Source organism: Leopardus geoffroyi, chromosome C2, assembly GCF_018350155.1.
Source record: "Leopardus geoffroyi isolate Oge1 chromosome C2, O.geoffroyi_Oge1_pat1.0, whole genome shotgun sequence".
Lineage (NCBI taxonomy): Eukaryota > Metazoa > Chordata > Mammalia > Carnivora > Felidae > Leopardus > Leopardus geoffroyi.
In genome coordinates this window covers 129033096-129053811 of record NC_059333.1, presented here as the reverse complement: position 1 = coordinate 129053811, position 20716 = coordinate 129033096, and the positions used below count along the sequence as shown (strand labels likewise).

General features: G+C 45.2%; 1 protein-coding gene across 1 annotated transcript in view; it reads right to left on the bottom strand.

Annotated features, from left to right (window-relative positions):
* Positions 1-20716, bottom strand: part of SLCO2A1 (solute carrier organic anion transporter family member 2A1) — an 83260-nt gene that overhangs the window by 21162 nt on the left and 41382 nt on the right. Inside the window, exons 3-4 of the mRNA XM_045503591.1 lie at positions 19973-20135; positions 86-304 (exon numbers count right to left, since the gene is read on the bottom strand). Of these exons, the coding sequence (XP_045359547.1) occupies positions 86-304; positions 19973-20135 (382 nt within the window). The remainder of the gene's footprint in view (positions 1-85; positions 305-19972; positions 20136-20716) is intronic.

The window sequence follows — 20716 nt, the reverse complement described above, 5'->3', positions numbered from 1 at the left end:
CCTCAGTTCAGCCCCTCAGGGCCTGAAGGAGTGCCACATCAGGACTGGGCCCCTCCCCACAGCCTTCCTCAAGCTTGTGACTCACAGATGTACAAGGGTGAGTTGTTGGGCTCAGAGAAGTCATCCACGTAGGAGATCCCGAATGGCTGAATGGGAACCGTCCCAATGCCTGCCAGCAGCTGGGCGACAACCATGAGACCCCACATGCTGCTGGTCTCCTTCCGGGAGTCCCGGGCGGTGCTGTGGCACTTACTGGGGGGCCAGTGCTTCTGACAGAGCTCAGCTTGGAAGTGGCTGCTGTTCCCTGCAATAAGAGAGCATGCCAGTTACCATCACCCCAGTCTCCGGGTTCCACCAGCCGGCCTCCGAAGCTGGCCTTTCTCCCAGGCCTTTTGAGAGTGAGTGGAGGTGACAGAAAGGTGAGTGTGGGCTTCCTGTCCTACAAGCAGCCCTTCCTAGGTGGAAGAGGACACTATCCACTCATGGGGAACCATTCTTTCTCCTCTATGGGTAACAGGCAGGGAGCTGTGCATGGAGACCAATGCCATAATTCCTGGAGGAATCCCCCAGTTGCAAAAGGGGGATCCAGGATCAAACCCCAGGCTTACCAGCCTGAAGTGCTTTGTGCTCAGCCTCAGGCCTGGGGTCCCCAGGGTGTGGCTCTCTTTAGCAGGACAAAGGTTATTCTGTCTCACAGAAGACAGTGTCACCCCCACCTTGGATGTGTCCCTCCTGTGTCATGACTCCTTGAGCCTGATTCCTAGATAAGCCTGGCACTGTGTCATACTGGAGAGCCTTTTGCCAAAGGCATTTAATGTCCTTACCAAACATGGGCAGCAATCAAGAATCATACGACTTGGGAAGCTGGAAAGGACTTTGAGACCTTCTAGTTCAATCTCTCCTCTTACAAATGGGGAGCCAAGGCTGCACACCCAGGAGCCAGGCTTCACCTTAGACCCTTCTGTGAGGCCCCCAGAAACTTCCAGTGGGCACCATGCTGCCTGTGGCTGTGGGGACCTGGTCAGGCTGGACTGCCATCTCATGCCCACACCAACCAGTAAGCACTGTCAGCTCTCCAAGGCCTTGAGAGCTCTTGAGGACTCCCTTCCCATAAGATCCCTTCTTTACTTACCTTGTCCAGGCCAATGGAAACCACTGAAGTCACCAATCTTGCTCTACTAACACGATTTCCTCTAATTCCCATTTGGGATGCTCCCAGAGAGGGTATAACCCTGATCTAAGTGGGCCTCAAAGCCCTACAGAGAGGAAATATGAAGGCTGTGGACCAGATCTGCCCCTCATGCTTTGCCCAGAGCTGCTCTGGATGGCGGGGCTAGGGAGGTTCTGCCCTCCTCATTGCCCTCTCTCTTCCCCCAGGCACAACATGCTCTGTACAGCCTGGCCCCACCCTCGCCTGTCCTCTACGCTGGTGTTTGTATAGGACACACTTGAAAACTGCTGGCCTGCAAGGTTCCCCCATCAAACAGGGAGTCCTGTCCCAGGAACAGCAAGGGACGGCAAGATGTCTTCTTGTCAGGGCCATCCAGACAGGGAGAAAGCTTGGATGCTAAGTCATGAAAAGACTACTGGACCAAATTTCATTCATCCTCAGTTGTTCAGTTATTTGGCCAATAGTGACTATGGGCAGACACACCACTCAGGTGAGGACAAGAAGGTGACTGAGACAAGCATAGGTGCTGCCCTTACAAATTCTCCAGCCTTTTGTGGTACACAGATCATTGAAGGAGCACCCACAATAGTGCCTGATCCAATCAAAACCCAATGAGATATCTTTGCACACCCATTAGAATGGTCATTGTGTGTGTGTGTGTGTGTGTGTGTGTGTGTGTGTATAAACCAAAACAAAAACATCAAGTATTGGGTAAAGATGTGGAAAAGTTAAGGCCCTTGTACGTTGCTGGAAGGAATGTAAAATGGTACAGCCATATGGAAAACAGTATGGCAGTTCCTCAAAAAATTTAAAAATATAACTACCAGGGGCCCCTGGGTGGTTCAGTTGGTTAAGCATCCGATTCTTAGTTTTAGCTCAGGTCATGATCTTGCTGTCTGTGGAATCGAGCCCTGTGTCAGGCTCTGCACTGGCAGTGCAGGGCCTGCTTGGGATACTCTCTCTTCCTCTCTCTTTGCCCCTCCCCTGATCACACTCTCTTTCAAAATAAATAAATAAACTTTAAAAAAATACAACCACCATATGATTTAGCATTTACATTTTTGGGTATATACTCAAAAGAATTTAGAGCAGGACTTGAACAGTATACCAGCCTTCATAACAGAGTTATTCACAATAGCCAAAATGTAGAAATAATCAATGTGTCCATCAATGGATGAATGGATAAATAAAATGTGATATAGACACACAATGGAATATCACTGAGCCTTAAAAAGGAAAGGAATTCTGACACGTGCTGCATACACAATGGAAGACCCCTGAAGACATTATGTGAACTAAAATAAGCCAGGCACAGAAGTACAAACATCGCATGACTCCACTTATATGAAGCAACTAGAATAGACAGATTCATAGAGGCAGAAAGTAGAATGTTGGTTACCAGGGGCCAGGGGCAAGGGGGAATGGGGAGTTGGTGTTTAATGAGGACAGCTTCAGTTGGGAAAGATGAAAAGTTCTGGAGATGGATGGTGTTGACAGTGGTACAATAGTGTAAATGTACTTAATGCTGTTGAACTGTACACTTAAAAATGGTTAGAATGGTAAACGTTATGAGATATATATATATATATATATATATATATATATATATATATATATCCACAATAAATAATATAGCTTGGTCCACATGAGTTGGGAGAGAACAGAAGGCACGTAGGAGGAGCACCATACCCAGTGTTGGTTGGGAGAGGGTTTGGGAAAATTTTCCTGGGGAAGATGGCCCTGAACTAAGAGGAAGCAAAGGAAGTAGACAAAGATTGGTAGTGAGGAGGACTGAGAAGCAGCCTGTGGCGGGGCTCAGAGATGTGGGTAACACACTCCACGGCACAAAATGAAGTTCAGGGTGGTCAGCGTGCAAGTATACTCAGGGTGAGTCATGGCTGCTTCTGGAGGGCTTGTGTGTGCTGGGAAGGGGCATGGATTGTATCCTAAGGAAAGTCCAGAAGATCATGAGTGGGGGTAATGCAACGAACACACTGGAGGGATTAATACCAGTTTGCAAGGTCCCTGTGCAGGGAGTGGAATTGACCTGGTAAAGAGATATTTCAGTGGCAAAATAGGTAAGGCTGTGCATTCCAGGAGGGCCAGGGGGTGCTGGCCGCTCCGTGGTTATGTAGATGGTGACGCACAGCCCAGAGGCATATGTGAGACACAGGCCAGGCTGGCTGCAGGAGTGCAGGTGTGTGACAAATGAAGGACTGGAGAAGAAGTATTTTTTTCAAGAGTTGTAGTTCTTGGAGTGCCTGGGTGGCTCAGTCGGTTGAGCATCCCACTTTGGCTCAAGTCATGATCTCACAGTTCGTGAGTCTGAACCCCATGTCGGGCTCTGTGCTGACAGCTCAGAGCCTGGAACCTGCTTCATATTCTGTGTCTCCTTCTCTCCCTGCCCCTCCCCTGCTTGCTCTCTTTCAAAAATAATGAACACTAAAAAATTTTTTAAAAAGTTATACTTCTTTATTTCTCTGATTCTTGTTATTTTACTACATTCACATTTAGTAGAACACTGTTGCTGGCTTGGCTGGCAGAATTATTTTTTTGTGGGACATTTCATGGTCATCGAAGATCGTAAAAATGTTGGCTGGCTTATTAAGTCTTCACACGGCACCTTGCATGCTACACCAGTGCCACAAAAATACTCACGAAATTTCACCTAATGAAATGTCCAGGAGGCGAAAAGGATCTGGGGATCATTTGTTACTATTAACTTCTAAAGTGTCAGATTATATGTCAGGAACTGCCTTTATTAAAAATGTGTATTTAAAAAATATAACCAGTTGGCCCCAACTCCAAGTCTACAGAGTTCCTCTTTGGCTCTTCTGCATTCCAAATCGATTGAATATCTCCTAACAAACTCTCTTTTCCTTCTGCCAGTCCTGAATGGGGCCAAATCCACCCTGGCACAGGCTGTGACTCATGCGAAATTCACCTGCAGAGGGCAAGGATTCCTTCACCAGGGAGCAGTGCCCTGAGGGAAGCAGCAGCTGGCTGTCCTGGAGGCAGAGAGACCTGGAGCCAGGAGGAACAGGGCACCGCAGTGGGTAGGACTCACTGCTCCCTGGCTTGATGTAGGCACAGGTGTTTACGTCAGAGACAGACATAGTGTGAGCTTCCCAAGAACTCATGCCTGGGACTTTCTGCAGTGGGTAGTCATGGCCAGCTTGCTCTGGTGAGAGCAGAGTCTTCTAGAATTTAGACCATTAGGCTTTTCTCTTAAAAACCTAGAGGACAGGGGTTGGTGAATCCAAGGGCTGGAAGAAGGGGGAGGAAAAGACCTTGTATCAGAAGACTTTGGCACAACTGGGAGTGGTGGGGGAGCTCGGCTTTCCTCACCTCACTCCATCCCTCTCCTCCCTAGAGTGGATTTCTCAGCTTCCTTCAGGAGCTCAGGCCCATGTGAAGGAGAGAGAGCAACCTCTCCCCATTTTGCAAGCATTCCAGCAAAGGCCCTATACCCAGTTACTCTCCATTGACTTATGGAAGCACATCACCCTCCTCTTCCAGTGTTGCTAGCTCCAATCTTCCCACCGTGTCAAATCTGGTGGTAAGGTCAGAAAAATGCCTGCCTCTTCCAGTCACCGCAGACTCCAGAGGCTGCCTGCCCACCCAAGGTCACTTTCCTCCATCTTGGAGGGCCCTGGGAAAGGGAGGGAGGGGAGTCTTCATTAGAGGGATGTCAGTCTGTTTCTCATCTTCCCTGAGGCAGACTTCTGGAAGGCTCAAGTTCATCAGAGCACATTCTTTTCCCACAAGACACCAGAAGTCTGGCTGTGCCAGTTTTCACAGGGCTGTGAAATGCTAACTAGAAACAGGCTGGGACCTCTCCCCTCCTCCAGCTACCCCAGCACAACCCCAGCTGCACGTGAGTCAACCCTCTGACTCATTCCACAATATAAATGCAGAGTTTCAGTTCTAATTTCTAGACCTCTCAGTGGGTTTGGAAAGATAGGGGACTGTGGGAAGAAGGTCCACTTCCCCAGAATGGAACCCATAAAGACAGGGCAAATCTGGGCAGACCTAGGTCTAGCCACTCCATTGTTCAAGGACACACGTTCCAGGTGTGGCCAGCCTGAGGTCAGGCTCCCAAGCACATAAAGATCTGAAACTGGGTCCAAGAGAGAAGCCTAGAAGGGTCAAGCAACACAGGAAGGCCATGGCAAATGGGGCTTTCCTTTGATCATTTCATCATTCTGGTAGAGGAAAGAGAGAGTTCTTCTGGGAAACAGGAAACAGAACAGCTGCAGTGAGTCCTCCTTCAAGTCATTTCCTTGAAAGCCACACATTACCTCCCTGCTCAGAAGATGGCGTGGCTTTGGGTGAGTAGAGTCAAGTGAGGAGGAGGTTAGCAAGACCCAAGTCTCAGATGCAATACATAAGAGAATAATAGGGAAAGGTAGGAAGGTGCTTCCAGAGAGTTTTCTGGAAACATGGCCAAAGTGCAAGCCCTCAGACTATCAGCAAACTCCTAGAACTTCATTCAGAATGTTCCACTCTGAAGGACCTATTTCCCCATCCTCCTAAATTCAGCTACTCAAGTTCTTCCCGAAACTCTGGCAACACCCACCATCAGGCCTGGAACAGACTGTCCCAAACCTGGTCCATGATTCGAGATCTCAAAGCGGTTTGCAAAGTGGGTTGTTCACACGTCAGAAGTGATTAGATTCTCAGTGGAGTTCTCAAAGCCTTATTAATCTGTAAATACCCCTGTAGTAATATGTGGTCTATTCCCATTAGACTGACTTTCATTTGGGAAACTAGGAGAACATATTCTTCTGCACCAGCAGAAAACAAAAGTTAGGGTTGACAGCCTGAGTCACATCATGGGGCAATGGAAGGAATTCACATTTTGGAGCCAGATAAACTAAGTTCAAATCTTGGTTCCACTGCTCACTGGTTGGGGGACCTCTCAGAACCTCAACGTCTTCATCTTCAAAATAGATATAATAATAATACCTACCTTGTAATGTTATATTAGGATTAAAAATAAGGAGTATATATCATAACCTGGGACATAGGGATCAAATAAAATCAATTTTCATCCAAAGGGGTCAGAAGCTTTAAGAAATTTAAAGGGAAAAGGGAGATGGCAGAACTCTGGGGACAGGCAATAATGCCCAAGTTTCTAAGAACTTGGGGACTGGGTCTAGAAACCAGAGACAAGTAAGATCAGTGCTGATCACTGGCAGTGGATAGACTGTAATAAAGGAGCTGCTTGGAAGGTTTCCTCTCTGTGAAGGAAAAGAGAGCTTGAGGGAGGAAAAGGAGAATATTCTTGTGTTCTGCTCTCAGACTGAGTTTCCAAAACTAGTTCTGAGGCTGAGGCTGGGCACCCCTTCCCACACAGCTACCCTGGCACTAGAGGGGCCCTGGGAAAAATGTCTACTTGTACTGAGGAGGCCATGTGACCAATGAGCTGCATTGAAAGGGCAGGTCCACTGCACATTATACTGCAGGCAAGGGGCTTACCCCACCCATACCTTTGCCCCTGCACCCTGAGGAATTGCCACCAGGCCAAGGAAGGAGGCATCACCCGGCTTGGCTTGTCATCAAAACTGTTTCTTAGTGGATAGGAGGGAAGGAAAACATACCTCAATGAGCAGGATGGTGGCTCGAAGTCATTTAATTTTAATTCTGGAAGAGATGTGCACTTACTATGCACCCTCCAACTGGGAATGAAGCAGAACTTATTATTCACAGATTTATTCAGTAGGCTGATGAGGAGCTCTTTGGAAAAAAAAAAAGTGATTAGCTGAGCCAACATGAGTTCATCAAGAGTCAGCCATGCCAAACCAACCTCATTTCCTTTGTTAGTGGGGCTCCCAGACCAGCAGGAAGTTGTAACATGGTGTTACTTGACTGGAGGAAGCCTTTTGACAAAGCCTGTCATAATATCCTGGTAGACAAGATGCGGACACGTGGCTGGAGAGTCCTCTGGGGAGAACTGGCCCGAAGCATGCCCAGGGCAGGCATCAATGGACCAGTGTGACCCAGAAGATGGTGGCCCTAACTGCCCACAACTCAACACTGTTGTCATGGCCTGGGGTGAAAGCAGGAACAGCTGACAAATTGTGAATGACACAAAGCTGGGAAGAATGGTTAACAAGATAGTCCAAAGCCTGAAAGCTCAAAATTAGGTCTGAGGGTATAAAGTGTGGCTGCAACCAAAGAGAACAAATCTAATAGAGTCAGTTTGGGCTGTTATACCAAAGTGTCATAGACTGGGTGGCTTGTAAATAACAGACATTTATTACAGTTCTGGAAGCTGGCAGTCTGCGATCAGGGAGCCAGCACAGATATGTTCTAACAAGAGCTTCTTCTGGGTGGCAGACTGCTGACTTCTATGTCCTCAGAAGGCAGAAAGAGAGTGAGGGAGTTCTCTGATGTCTTATAAGCACTCTGATCCCATTCATGAGGGCACGACCCTTGTGACCTAACCACCTCCTAACACCATCATGTTTGTCCTGACTTCTCTTTGCTCTTCTCCCCAGTTAGATCTGAGCCTCACATCCTTTCTGATGGTGGCAAATCCGAGCTCTGAACCCTGAAAATTCCTCTTGTCCCTGAGAGAAAGAAACTGCTCTTGCTGGTTTCCTGCCTCCTAGTGGGTAGCACACTGCCCAAATGTGCCTGGTGATTCCCATTTCAAGCCTTTGGGCCACAGGAGGTGTCTGGGTACCGCCAGAAGTTCTGCTCTACCAGGTGTGGCAAGAAGAGCAGAAAGTTCCTCCCTGTGTCCCCCAGGAATCCTCAGGGAGCCCCAGGCCTCCTGCAGGAGAGATCAATGGTTTCTTCAAACCATATACTCCAGCGGGACAGGGGCCTGCACTCTTTCTGTGGGGCTACCTCTCATTCCCTAACAGTTTTCCTGGGGTGCCCAAAGCCAGTAGAATAGTAACCAGCCTTTCTTTTCTACTCCATGTGCTGACTCTCCCAAGAAGACCCTCCAAGCCCCCCACCGCACCTAAGGGATCCTGCAGAAGTGACTCTCCCCTGGAGCAGGATGCAGGATACAACTTGCAGGATACAGCTCACCCGGCCCCAAGCACGGCTGCCACCCCAGCCTCATTCCTGAATGGGGGAAATGACTAAACAAGCCCTGAGGGCCTGACAGGGAGGGGGAGCCAAGCTCAGGTCCCTACTCAGACCTCAGCCGGAGACCCAGGAGAACAGGGGGTCTCATTTCCAGGCTGGCCAAGGTTGGGGGCGGGAATTGTGGCTTGCCCACAAAACAGATGGGAAGAAAGCCTGACAGAGTCGACTACTCTCATATCAACTGCTTGGGCCTTTAGAGAGACCATGGTGCTATTGCCATGGAGATGACCCATTGGCTCCTTCCCCTAATGTCCAACACTGCAGCTTAGCATTCTCTATCACTTCTCCACAGTGGTTTCTACTCTTTCCTGCACTCCGCAGTAAAGAATGTTCCACATCAAATCTCATTAGTTTTTGTCGGGCTCATCCGTTTGGGGCTGTTTTTTCCTCAGTTGATTTAATAACCCCCATGTGTTTTGTGATTTCTCCCCTCTTGTTGTTTTCTCTTTCTTTTCAGGTTAAATAGATCCAACTGCGCCAACTGCCCACCCACTCATGCCCCCCAACACACACACACACACACACACACACACACACACACACACACACACACACTTACACCTCCCCCCATATGCCCCCTACCTCCACACCCCCTCCAACCCCTGCCACACACACTTTTCCCTCTCACGTATATCCCCATCTCCACCCCCCGCATATCCACACTGTTCCCCTACACCCTCCAAACACCTCCCCCACCTTTCTTCCCTTGCATATGGCTCCACCCCCACCTTTCCCATCTTCAAGCACATCCACCTCCCCTCCACACCAGTACACCTCAACTCCCTACACATAAAACACCTCCCTCCCTTCCACACATACACAATTACCCCACAAACACACTCATACTTCCCGTCTACCCCGCACAGCTTCTGAGCATACCCATCTCACACTACAGCTGGGTGTTCCCCCAGTGAACACCCCTAAGCTGGTCTGCCATGAGCAGCTCTCCCAGCGGAAGGGTGCTGCATGGCTCCCACCATTCAGTGGAGTGCATTCTGCTCTGGGGGTTGGGGAGCTCATTCTAAGCCTTGCTTATCATCCACTGAGCAAGGGGCACAGTCACTCAGGGCCCAGAGGCTTCCCCTCCTTACACCTCCTTCCCACCCTCCTTCTCAGGGATGAATGAGCCTGGGTGAGGGGCTGGCACATTTATGAGTAAAGGACTAGAAAATGACTCTTTCCTTTCTTTTCTTGACTGCTCCAAAAATACAATCCAACCCCACCTCTTATCTTACAGGAAACTCCTTGCCTGTGTGCATCCATTGTCTGTATAGGGGCCCACTTCCCTCTGGACTTGGCCCAGGAGCCTTCAGAGGTTACACCTCGTCCTGCCAGACTCTGGTTTCCGAAGACTCCTCTCTTATCTCCTGAGAGAATTGGTGTCACATTGGCCTGTTTCCCATCTACCGAAACCTTGCTGCGCCTTCCAGAAGTGGTCTTGGAGGTTTGGCTGGGTAGCTAGTCTTTTCTCTAAAGGCGCCAGGGCACATTTCCGGACCCCTCTGACATTTAGAAAATCTAAACATTCATAAATGTCTGCCTGGCCTTTTTAAAATTAGCAATTAGTTGTTAAAGGTCTCCATGATTTCCACAATGTTCAGCCCCTCTTTTTTTTTTTTCCCTAAAATACATAGTTACTCTTCATTTCCCATGTTCATTTCTGGAGTAGATTTCCTCCAAGGAGACGAAATCAGCAATCAGGACATAATAGGTCTGGGGGTCATTACTCATGAGTAACAAATTTCAAATGTCACAACAAGGGCAGGCCAAGAAAAATGTGCTGGACAGCTAACACAGGCCAGGCACTTCACCTATACTATCTTGTGTTGATTTTGCCCCCAGGACACCCTGAAAGTGAAGGTATTATGGGTTCTATTTTACAGACAAGGAAACCGAGGTTCAGAAAGTTAAAGTAGGAGCTTGGCAAGTAGATGGCTTAGCCATTTAAATGTTGAAGTCCGTGCTCTCTCTATAATACCAGGCTGCTCTAACTGAGGGTCTGGGAAGAGAGCAGAAAAGCAGCCTAAGCTTCAACTAAGAGGAATCCTACTGACTCACATATGGAGGATGCAGCAGGGACTAGGTTGAGGGACAAGCCCTGCTCTGAGAGCAGAAGACCTACAGTGAGGACCGAGGGGAAGCTGCCTTCGAAGCCCCCAGGACAACAGGCCCATCAGTCATGAGCTGTGAGACTCTGCTCACCACAGGAAGCAGGGCCCCCCCTCATTTGGGACCCTAGTTTAACCAGCATAATACATATCTTGTCCCTACCAAATTCTGAGCATGCATCTTTCCAGCCCTTGAAGCCCTGTGAGCGAGGGTCCATTTCATGTAGGAAGGAACTGAGCCTCAGAGCTGTGGAGGAGGTTGCCTGGGCTGCACTGTGAGGGAGTGTCAAATCCCGAGCACTGCCTGACTCCAGAACACCACTCAGGGTGGTGCATTTAATAAAATTCATTTGTTCCTGATCGCCTTGCATAATTCAAAACTAAAGTTCCCGTAGGAATGCATTTGAAATAGGAGTCGCATTTCAAACTTTTCCCATGAAGTAAGACTTTCTGAATATTTTCATTTGCACATTTTAGCACAGCGCCTGCCCATGCTGCACTGGAGCCCAGCACACAGCCCCTGATAGATCTGATGGATGTGGCTTCTGAGCCAAAGTCCTCCTCATCCCACCTCCTGGCACTGGGAAGATGCCCTGAAGGTGGCTTTGCCCGAGCACTTCCAGCTGCTGCTCTGAACCCAGCCAGAGTAAGGGAGACTGCTGGCCTCACCATCGCAGATAGAATTTACACACACAAAATGAGCAACGACAAAGAAAAAGTTTCCTCTACTGGCCTACGATTCCTCCCCACAGGCTGAGAGGCAAGCTGTGGTCCCTGTCCCCATGCCCTTCAGTCCCCTCTCACTGGAGTTTGGCTAAGAGCACTGAGGTCAAGGAGGGAATGGCAGAGTGAACTCTGAGCAGGGAAGATCTTGGTGGGCTGAACCCCAGCCAACGGACCATCCTTAACAAGGAGCAGAGTGACTGCTTTCAGAGGCCCGCCTGTCTCTAACCACCCTCTGTGGTGGCTTCTCTGTGCGAAGGAAATGCCACTGGTATGTGGCCCAGGCTGCAGGCAGCCAACCCACCAACCCATGGTGTGTGGTGCCTGGCAGGAAGCCCTCCCATCAGTCTGACCCCCGCGCCCCAGGCTCCCTTGCTGATTTCATCAACCCAGTCCTCATGCTGGTGGGAAAGGGCAGGGACACCGGGTCTGGAGTGGGCTTGGCACACAGCTCCTTGGGAGGGTGGCCAGGAATGCCTGACTCTCCTTCAGAGCTGGCCTCAAACCCCTTGTCTGGACTGAGGAGGAGAAAGAGCATGGTAGAACACCTAGATTTGGTTCTGTCTTCCTCCTGGACCTACTTGAAGGATTCACTCCCTACACAGTCCAAATAGACACAAGGCCTCAATGTGTTCATGATAAAAGATTAGTTCACTGGTGATTTATGTAGAAATCTAAAATATTCCCATGATCAGAACCCAACAGACATCTCATCACTGGATGCTATTATTCCTGTTCCATTCTTTTTCCAATCCAGCCACCTGTCTCTCTCTACCATATGTCTCACAACCTATAAAGGAATCCCTTCTATCATTCTAAGTGATTCACCTCTCGAATCTGACCTCCACATATAACAAAAACAAAAAAAGCCTGGTATTTAAGCAAACAGAAATCAGTTGTCCCTTGGCCTATTTTCTGATGGCTCATTTATCCTCAGACATCTTCAATTCCAATACAGCGGGCCAAGGATGAGCATTTGTGGATTGGCCTCTCACTGCTGTTCATCACAAAACCACTGTCCCTTCTTACATCCCTGAAAAGAAGTGCAAGTTTATCCCAAGCCAATAAATTATCATAAAATTAGCACCAAAGCAGGGTTGTTCCTGGTGTGCCAAGTGAATACAAATGCAAAACCACTTTGTAAGGCTATTTCCCAACCAAGTACACAAAAATTTCTGCAGAAGAAAAAAATCCCACTGCAAATGACCCCACAGCCAAACATGACAGAACACACAGGAAATAAGCCACTGTGAAGAAGAACAAGAAAACACAAAAATGGGAGGATTAGCATTCCCAAAACTTCAGCTAATGGACTGAAAAAGACTATAAAATTAAAATGTTTAAAATAACTCAAGAGACCTAAATAAAAATATAAATCATAAGTAAATATCAAACACCATGAAGATCGAGCAGATAGATTTGAAAAACTATCATAATAACTTTTGGAAGTTAGCAAAATATATAGAGCCATTAAGATATACAATGTATACTAGGAGTTGGACATCAGATGAAGAGAGTTGGAGGGAGACTAAGTGAACAGGAAGACATATCTGAGGAAATCACAAAGGAAGCAGCTTAGATGAATAAGGCACTTGAAACTATGAAAGATGAGAGACAAGGAGAACGGGAATAAAAATATATATATTTACAGATCTTTAGAGGAAAGAACGGAGAAATAGGGCCGTGCAATATGCAATATCAGGAACATTCTTGACTGAAAATTTTTCAGAATCAAAGAAAAACTTTGATCTTCAAAAGAAACAGCACATTGAACTTCAAAATAGACATGAAAAATCAACTTACGTTTAGACACTGTATGGTACACATGCAATACCACAAAAAAAGAGAGAGAAATCTTAAAGACAACTAGAGAGAAAAAATGGAATTCCTACAAAGGGATGACAATTTGACTGATGGAGAAGCCCCAGTGAGAGAAGCCCGAAGACAGAGGCTTTGAAGTACCTTCAAAGCACTGAGAAGAAATAACTGTGAATTTAAAATCCTGCTTGCAGCTAAACTAAACTAACTAAACTACAATGTAAGAACAAGGGTAAAATTGTCATTTTCTGACATAGACTTAGATATTTTCTCATCCACGGGTCCACCTGAAAGTAATGCTAAAGAATATATTTCAGGAAAAAGGAAATTAAATCAACAGGGGGTAGGTGAAATGCAAGAAGCAATTGTGAGCAAAGAAACTGGTAAACGTGTGGGTAAATGTGCATAAGTGCTGACTTTATAAGTAACAACAATTATAATAATAATGAGCACTGGGGGGAGGTTAAAGACAGGCAGAACTAAAGTACTGGTCAACAAAAACATGGAAGATGGAAGAGGAGACCAAGTAGTAAAACATCCTAGCAACCTTACTTTGTTCTGTTGGAAAATAGAGACATTTGTCATCTTTAGAGTTTGTTAAATGATAGGTCAGTGTGAAAATGTGAGGGTAAGGGTGAGGCATACTGTGTTCGTGGACTTGCCAACTGAGTAAACATGTCCATTATCCCCAAATTGATCTATGAATTTAATGCAATTTGAATAAAAATTCCAGAAGGATTTTTTTTAGATATACACAAACTGATTATAAAATTTATATGGGAAGAAATAAGAATTGATAAAATAATTTCAAGAAAAATAAAATTGGAGGAATCACAGTACCCAATTTTAAGTCTCAAAACTATAAAACTGCCTCTTAATTATGATATAATGCTCTTCTTCATCTCTTGTTACAGTCTTTGTTTTGAAGTCTAGTTTGTCTAAGTATGGCTACTCCAGCTTTCTTTTGACATCCATGAGCATGATAGATGGTTCTTCATCCCCTCACTTTCAATCTGCAGGTGGCTTTAGGTCTAAAATGATTCTCTTGTAGGCAGCATATTGATAGATCTTGGTTTTTTATATGTTGTGATACCTTATGTCTTTTGATTGGAGTATTTAATCCATTTACATTGAGAGTGATTATTAAAAGATATGAATTTAGTGCCATTGTGTTACCTGTAGATTTGGTGTTTCTGGTGATATTCTCTGATCCTTTGTAATCATTGTTGCTTTGGTTGTCTTCCCTGCCCCCCCCCCGCCCCCTCCACTCAGAGAATCCCCACTAAACTTTCTTGCAGTGCTGGTTTAGTGGTCACAAACTCCTTTAGTTTCTGTTTGTCTGGGAAACTCTTTGTCTCTTCTTTTATTCTGTATGAACAGCCTTGTTGGATAAAGAATTCTTGGCTGCATATTTTTCCCATGCAGCACATTGAATATTTCCTGCCCCTCCTTTCTGGCCTTCCAAATTTCAGTGGACAGATCTGCTAATCTTATGTGTCTCCCCTTGTAGGTTAAGGACATTTTGGCCCCCGCTGTTTTCAAAATTCTCTCTTTATCTTTGTATTTTGCAAGTTTCACTGTGATACGTCATGGTGTTGACCTGTTTTTGTTGATTTTGAGGGGAGTTCTCTGTGCCTCTTGGACTTGAATGTCTGTTTCCTTTCCCAGATTAGGGAAGTTCTCAGCTATAACTTGTTCAAATAAACCTTCTGCCCCCTTTCCCCACTCTTCTTCTTCTGGGACTCCTATGATACGGATAGTGTTTTGTTTCATAGAATCACTAAGTTCTCTAAGTCTCTCCTCATGATCTAATAATTTTCTTGTCCTCTTTTTTTCAGCTTCATGATTTTGCATAATTTTATCTTCTATATCATCTATTCTCTCCTCTGCTTCTTCAATCCTCATTGTCATTGTATTCAGTCTGTATTGCATCTCAGTTATAGCATTCTATATTTCAGCCTGACTAGTTTTTAGGTCTTTGATCTCTGCAGCAAGAGTTTCTCTGGTGTCTTCTATGTTTTGGGAAGAATTCCCCATCTTGCTATTTTGGCTAAGTTTCTGTTGTTTGTGTGTTTTAAAAGCTTGTTATGTTTCCAGCATGTAAGAGTAATGCTATATCAAAATCCAAAGGATAACTCAGGCAGCAATCTCTTTGACCTCGGCCACAGCAACTTCTTACTAGACACGTCACCAGAGGCAAGGAAAACAAAAGAAAACATGAACTACTGGGACTTCATCACGATAAAAATCCTCTGCACAGTGAAGGAAACAATCAACAAAACTCAAAGGCAACTGACAGAATGGAAGAAGATATTTGCAAATGACATATCTGATAAAAGGTTAGTATCAAAATCTATAAAGAACTTATCAAACTCAACATCCAAAAAAAACCAAAAAAAAAAAAAAAAAAGAAAACAAACAAAACAAAAAACAACCCAGTAAAGAAATGGGCAGAAGACCTGAATAGACACTTTTCCAAAGAAGACATCCAGATGGCTAAGAAACACATGAAAAGAGGCTCAATATCACTCATCAGCAGGGAAATACAAATCAAAACCATGATACTACTTCACACCTCTCAGAATGGCTAAAATTAATAGCACAAGAAGTAACAGGTGGGGGTGAGGATGTAGAGAAAGGGGATGCCTCTTACACTACTGGTGGGAATGCAAACTGGTGTAGCCACTCTAGAGAACAGTATGGAGGTTTCTCAATAAACTAAAAATAGGGGCACCTAACTGGCTCAAGTGGTTAAGGGTCTGACTCTTGATTTCAGCTCAGGTCATGATCTCACAGTTCATGAGTTCTAGCCCTTTATCAGGCTCTGTGCTGGCAGTGCAGAGCCTGCTTGGGATTCTTTCTCTCACTCTCCCCCTCTCCTGCTCACATGTATGCTCTCTCTCTCTCAAAATAAATAAACATTTTTAAAAATTAAAAAAAAAGAAACCAACTAAAAATAGAACTACCCTATGATCCAGCAATTGCACTACTAGGTATTTACTCAAAGATACAAAAATAAAGATTCAAAGGGGTACATGCACCCAATGTTTATAGCAGCATTATCAACAATAGCCAAAGTATGGAGAAAGATGAAATGTCCATCAAGTGATGAATGAATAGAGAAGATGTGGTGTGTGTGTGTGTGTGTGTGTGTGTGTGTGTGTGTGTGTGTGTATTCCATTTTCAATGAATTGGATGGAACTAGAATGTATTATGCTAAGCAAAATAAGTCAATCAGAGAAAGATCAATATCATATGATTTCACTCATATGTGGAATTTAAGAGACAAAGCAGATGAACATATGGGAAGGGGAGGAAAAAGAAAGAAAGAGAAACAGACCACAAGAGACTCTTTTTTTTTTTTTTTTTTTTAATTTTTTTTTTTTTTCAACGTTTATTTATTTTTGGGACAGAGAGAGACAGAGCATGAACGGGGGAGGGGCAGAGAGAGAGGGAGACACAGAATCGGAAACAGGCTCCAGGCTCTGAGCCATCAGCCCAGAGCCTGACGCGGGGCTCGAACTCACAGACCGCGAGATCGTGACCTGGCTGAAGTCGGACGCTCAACCGACTGCGCCACCCAGGCGCCCCCACAAGAGACTCTTAATGATAGAGAACAAACTGAGGGTTGTTGGAAGGAGGTGGGTGGGAGATGGGCTAGATGGGTGATGGGCATTAAGGAGGGCACTTGTGATGAGCACTGGGGGTTGTATGTAGGTGATGAATCACTTAATTCTACTTCTGAAACCAATATTGCACCATATATTAACTAATTAAAGTTTAAATAATAAATGAATAAAATGTTAACCAATACAAAAAAACTATAAAACTGCAATAATCATGACAGTGTGATAGTGGGAGAGAACAGACACAAAAACTAATGGAAAAGAATAGAAAGTCTAGAAAAAGACCCACACAAATATGACCAATTGATTTTTTTTTTAATGTAGCCTTCATACCCAGCCCAGAGCCCAACACGGGGCTTGAACTCACAACCCAAGATCAAGATTTGAGCTGAGATCAAGAGTAGGGTGCTTAACCAACTGAGCCACCCAGGCCCTCCCATTGATTTTGGATAATGGTGCAAAAAATATTTAGTGGAGAAAAGACAGTCTTTTTTTTTTTTTTTTTTTTTAATTTTTTTTTTCAACGTTTATTTATTTTTGGGACAGAGAGAGACAGAGCATGAACAGGGGAGGGGCAGAGAGAGAGGGAGACACAGAATCGGAAACAGGCTCCAGGCTCTGAGCCATCAGCCCAGAGCCCGACGCGGGGCTCGAACTCACGGACCGCGAGATCGTGACCTGGCTGAAGTCGGACGCTTAACCGACTGCGCCACCCAGGCGCCCCAAGACAGTCTTTTTTGACAAATGATACTAAAACAATTTAACATCCATATGCAAAAAGAAGGAAAAGAATCTTATAAAAAACTAACTCAAGTGGATCATAGATCTAAATATAAAGCTATACATTTAAGGAAACACAGAAACACACACACACACACACACACACACACACACACACACACACACACGAGAAAATCTTCCTGATCTGGGATTAGGCAAAGAGTTCTTAAATGTGCACCAAAAGCAAGATCCATTAAAGAGAAAGAATGATAAATTGTATTTCATCAAAATGAAAAACTTTTGCTTTGCAAATGACACTGTTAAAAGAATATAAAGGAAAAGCTGAGAACTGGGAGAAAATATTTGCAAATCTGATGTCCAGTAAAGAATCTGTATTCAGAATTTATAAAGAACTCCCAAATTCAACCATAAGAAAACAAATAATTCAATTACAAAATGGGCAGAAGGCTTGAAAAGACACCTCCTCCAAAAGAATACATGCCTGACAAATAAGCACATGAAAAGATGTTCAACATCATAAACTTATATTTACCAAAAAAAACTATATGTAAATATTTACAGCAGCTCTATTTATATTGGTGCAAATTGGAAACAATTCAAATGTCTTTCAACGGGTAAATGGATAAACTGTGGTAGAGCCATACAATGGAATACTATTCAGCCATGAAAAAGGAATGAACTGCTGATACGTGCAACAATGTAAGTGAATTTCAAATGTCTATGGTGCAGAAACAAATCTAGTTTCAAGATGTTATATGCTATATATTTCCATTTCTGTGATATTCTCAAAAGCCACAAATTATAGTGATGGAACTGGGCTAATGGTTGCAGTGGTTGGGGAGAGCATGACCATAAAGGAATAGCATGATGGGGGTGTTGGAGTGATGGGACTGCTCTGTATTCTGACTGTGGTGGTGGTTACACAATCTATAAATGTGAATACATTTATAGAACTGCGTGTCACCCCTAACACAAAGGCAATTTTACTCTCTAATAATTTTTTTAATGTTTCAACATAAGGATAACTAATAATGTATACCTTCCAAACGAGTAGAAGAAAAAAAAATAAGACTAAAGAAATAGGACATAACAGTAGAAGGAAGAAAAGTATACAAATAAACAATGGGCTTAAGCACACCAACTACAGGAGAGTGGCCACCTCTGGGGAAGAAGTGAGGAGTCAAGAGGGTGTTAATGTCTTCTTTCTTTTTTGAAAAGGGGTATCTGGCAACCCAAGTGTCCATCAACAGGTGAATGTATACATAAAATGTGTTGCATCCATACAAGGGCATACTATTCAGCCACAAACAAATGAAGTTCTTGATACAAGTTCAATGTGGATAAATTTTGAAAACATGATGCAAATTAAAATAAGCCACGTACAAAAGGACACATATTGTATGATTCCACTGATATGAAATATCTAGATTGGGCCAATTCATAGAGACAGAAAGCAGATTAGAGGTAACCAGAGGCTGCAGGGAGAGAAGAATTCGGAGTTACTGCTTAAGCAGTACGGACTGTCTGCTTAGGGTTGACGAAAAAGTTTTGGAAATAGTGGTGATAGTTGCACAATACCGTGAATGTAATGAATGCCACTGAATTGTACACTTCTATCAGTTAAGATGGTGTATTTTATGTTTTATATATACTTTATCACAATTTTAAAATAACATGCCAGAACTGCTGGATTGTACACTTTAATTTTTTTTTTTATGTTTATTTTTGAGAGAGAGAGAGAGAGTGTGAGCAGGGGAGGGACAGAGAGAGAGGGAGACACAGAATCTGAAGCAGGCTCCAGGCTCTGAGCTGTCAGCACAAAGCCCGACGCGAGGCTCAAACCCACGAACTATGAGATCATGACCTGAGCCGAGGTCGGATGCTTAACTGACTGAGCCACCCAGGCTCCCCAAAAATAAAATAACTTTTTAAGAAAAGGGAACTCTTACTGGGCAATCGGGTGTTATTTAATTCCTCGTTCATTACTTGTGTAAAATCCTCCTACATCTCTCCTTATACTACAGGGCACATCACTAAGAACCAGGGACTCCCTGTCACAGAAAGGCCACTTGTCCAAGAATCGGGAGACCCGGGTCTGTCTCTCCCTAACTGACTGGTACCCTTGGGAAAGTTACTGGACAGCTTTGAGTGCCAACTTCTCATCTTAGACCTCTTCTCTCCCCTTCACAGGTGTCAAGGTGACTCCAATGAGATCACAGTGTAAGCGTGTTGTGACCTCAAGAGTGATGGATGAGTGTAAAATGTTGGGAAGTATTAAACATATGATCAAACATGCAGAAAATCCACAGATCTCATCATGGTCAATGCTTTGACCCTCCACAAGCCCATCACAGGCAGTGCTCACAAGCGTCCCCACTTGTGTGCGCTGGGTCATTCCTGGCACAAAGCACAGGGAATTACAGAGAATCACAGGGGGAGGTGAGCCACCAGCTTCACGCTCCGACCTCAGCAAGCCAGGGCTGCTCCAAAATTCTTCATGATTCCATATGTTCTCACTTTCAGATGTGCTTTGGGGAGAAACAAAACAATGAAATCCAAGGATGTTTTCTGGTGGGAGGGGACAGCATGGCCCAGAATGGTATCCACTGCCCCAGTGGCATCCCAACCAACTTTGGTGAGATGCCCACTCCTTCCTTATCCTCTTGGAGGCCACTTACCAACACTGGTCAAGGTGTACTGGTAGGGCTCTGAGAGGAAGTGTGGGAGAGTGAGGACAAAAGCACCCGAAGCTAGGAGGAGACCCCCAATGCCAATCAGCCGTGGACGGTGCACCCGGCTGCCAAAGTAGCTGACGAAGATGATGAGGATGGCGTTGCTGATCTGCAGAGAGAGCAGAGGGGCTGAGTGAGACCTGAGACCCTGTCCCTACCCACCCACAGGGAAGACCTGACCGTACCTGGTCCAGGAAAAGCAGAGAGGTGAGAGGCCGCCCAGGGTCAGCCTTGCTCAGAGACCCTCACAGAGGGTCCAGCATGCGATCTTTCAGCTCTCCCCTATTGGCAGAAACCCTTACCAGCCTCAGCCTTCTGGACCAGACCAAGGGAAGTATCTAGAGACCATGTAAAGCTCACAGCCTAAATTTCAACCATCTTAGAACCAAATCTTTTGGGGGCAAAGTCCAAGGGAGCCTCCAGTTCTGGCTGGCTCCTATCAAAGCACATGTTCTCTAAATGCCCTAAAGACTCTGGCTCGGTAGTCAGAAAATCACCAAGCAACGTGTGCTATCTCACTTCATCCTGGAATAACTCTCTCTTTATGACAAAAGTGGGGCTCAGAATATCAGATAACTTGCCCATGTTATGGGGTTAGGGGGTGGCTTGAGCAGGGACTACTGAATTTAAAGCACCCAGTCTTAGGTAGACTGGTCTCCTGTCTCTTGGAGCAGTGGGTTCCTGTCCCAG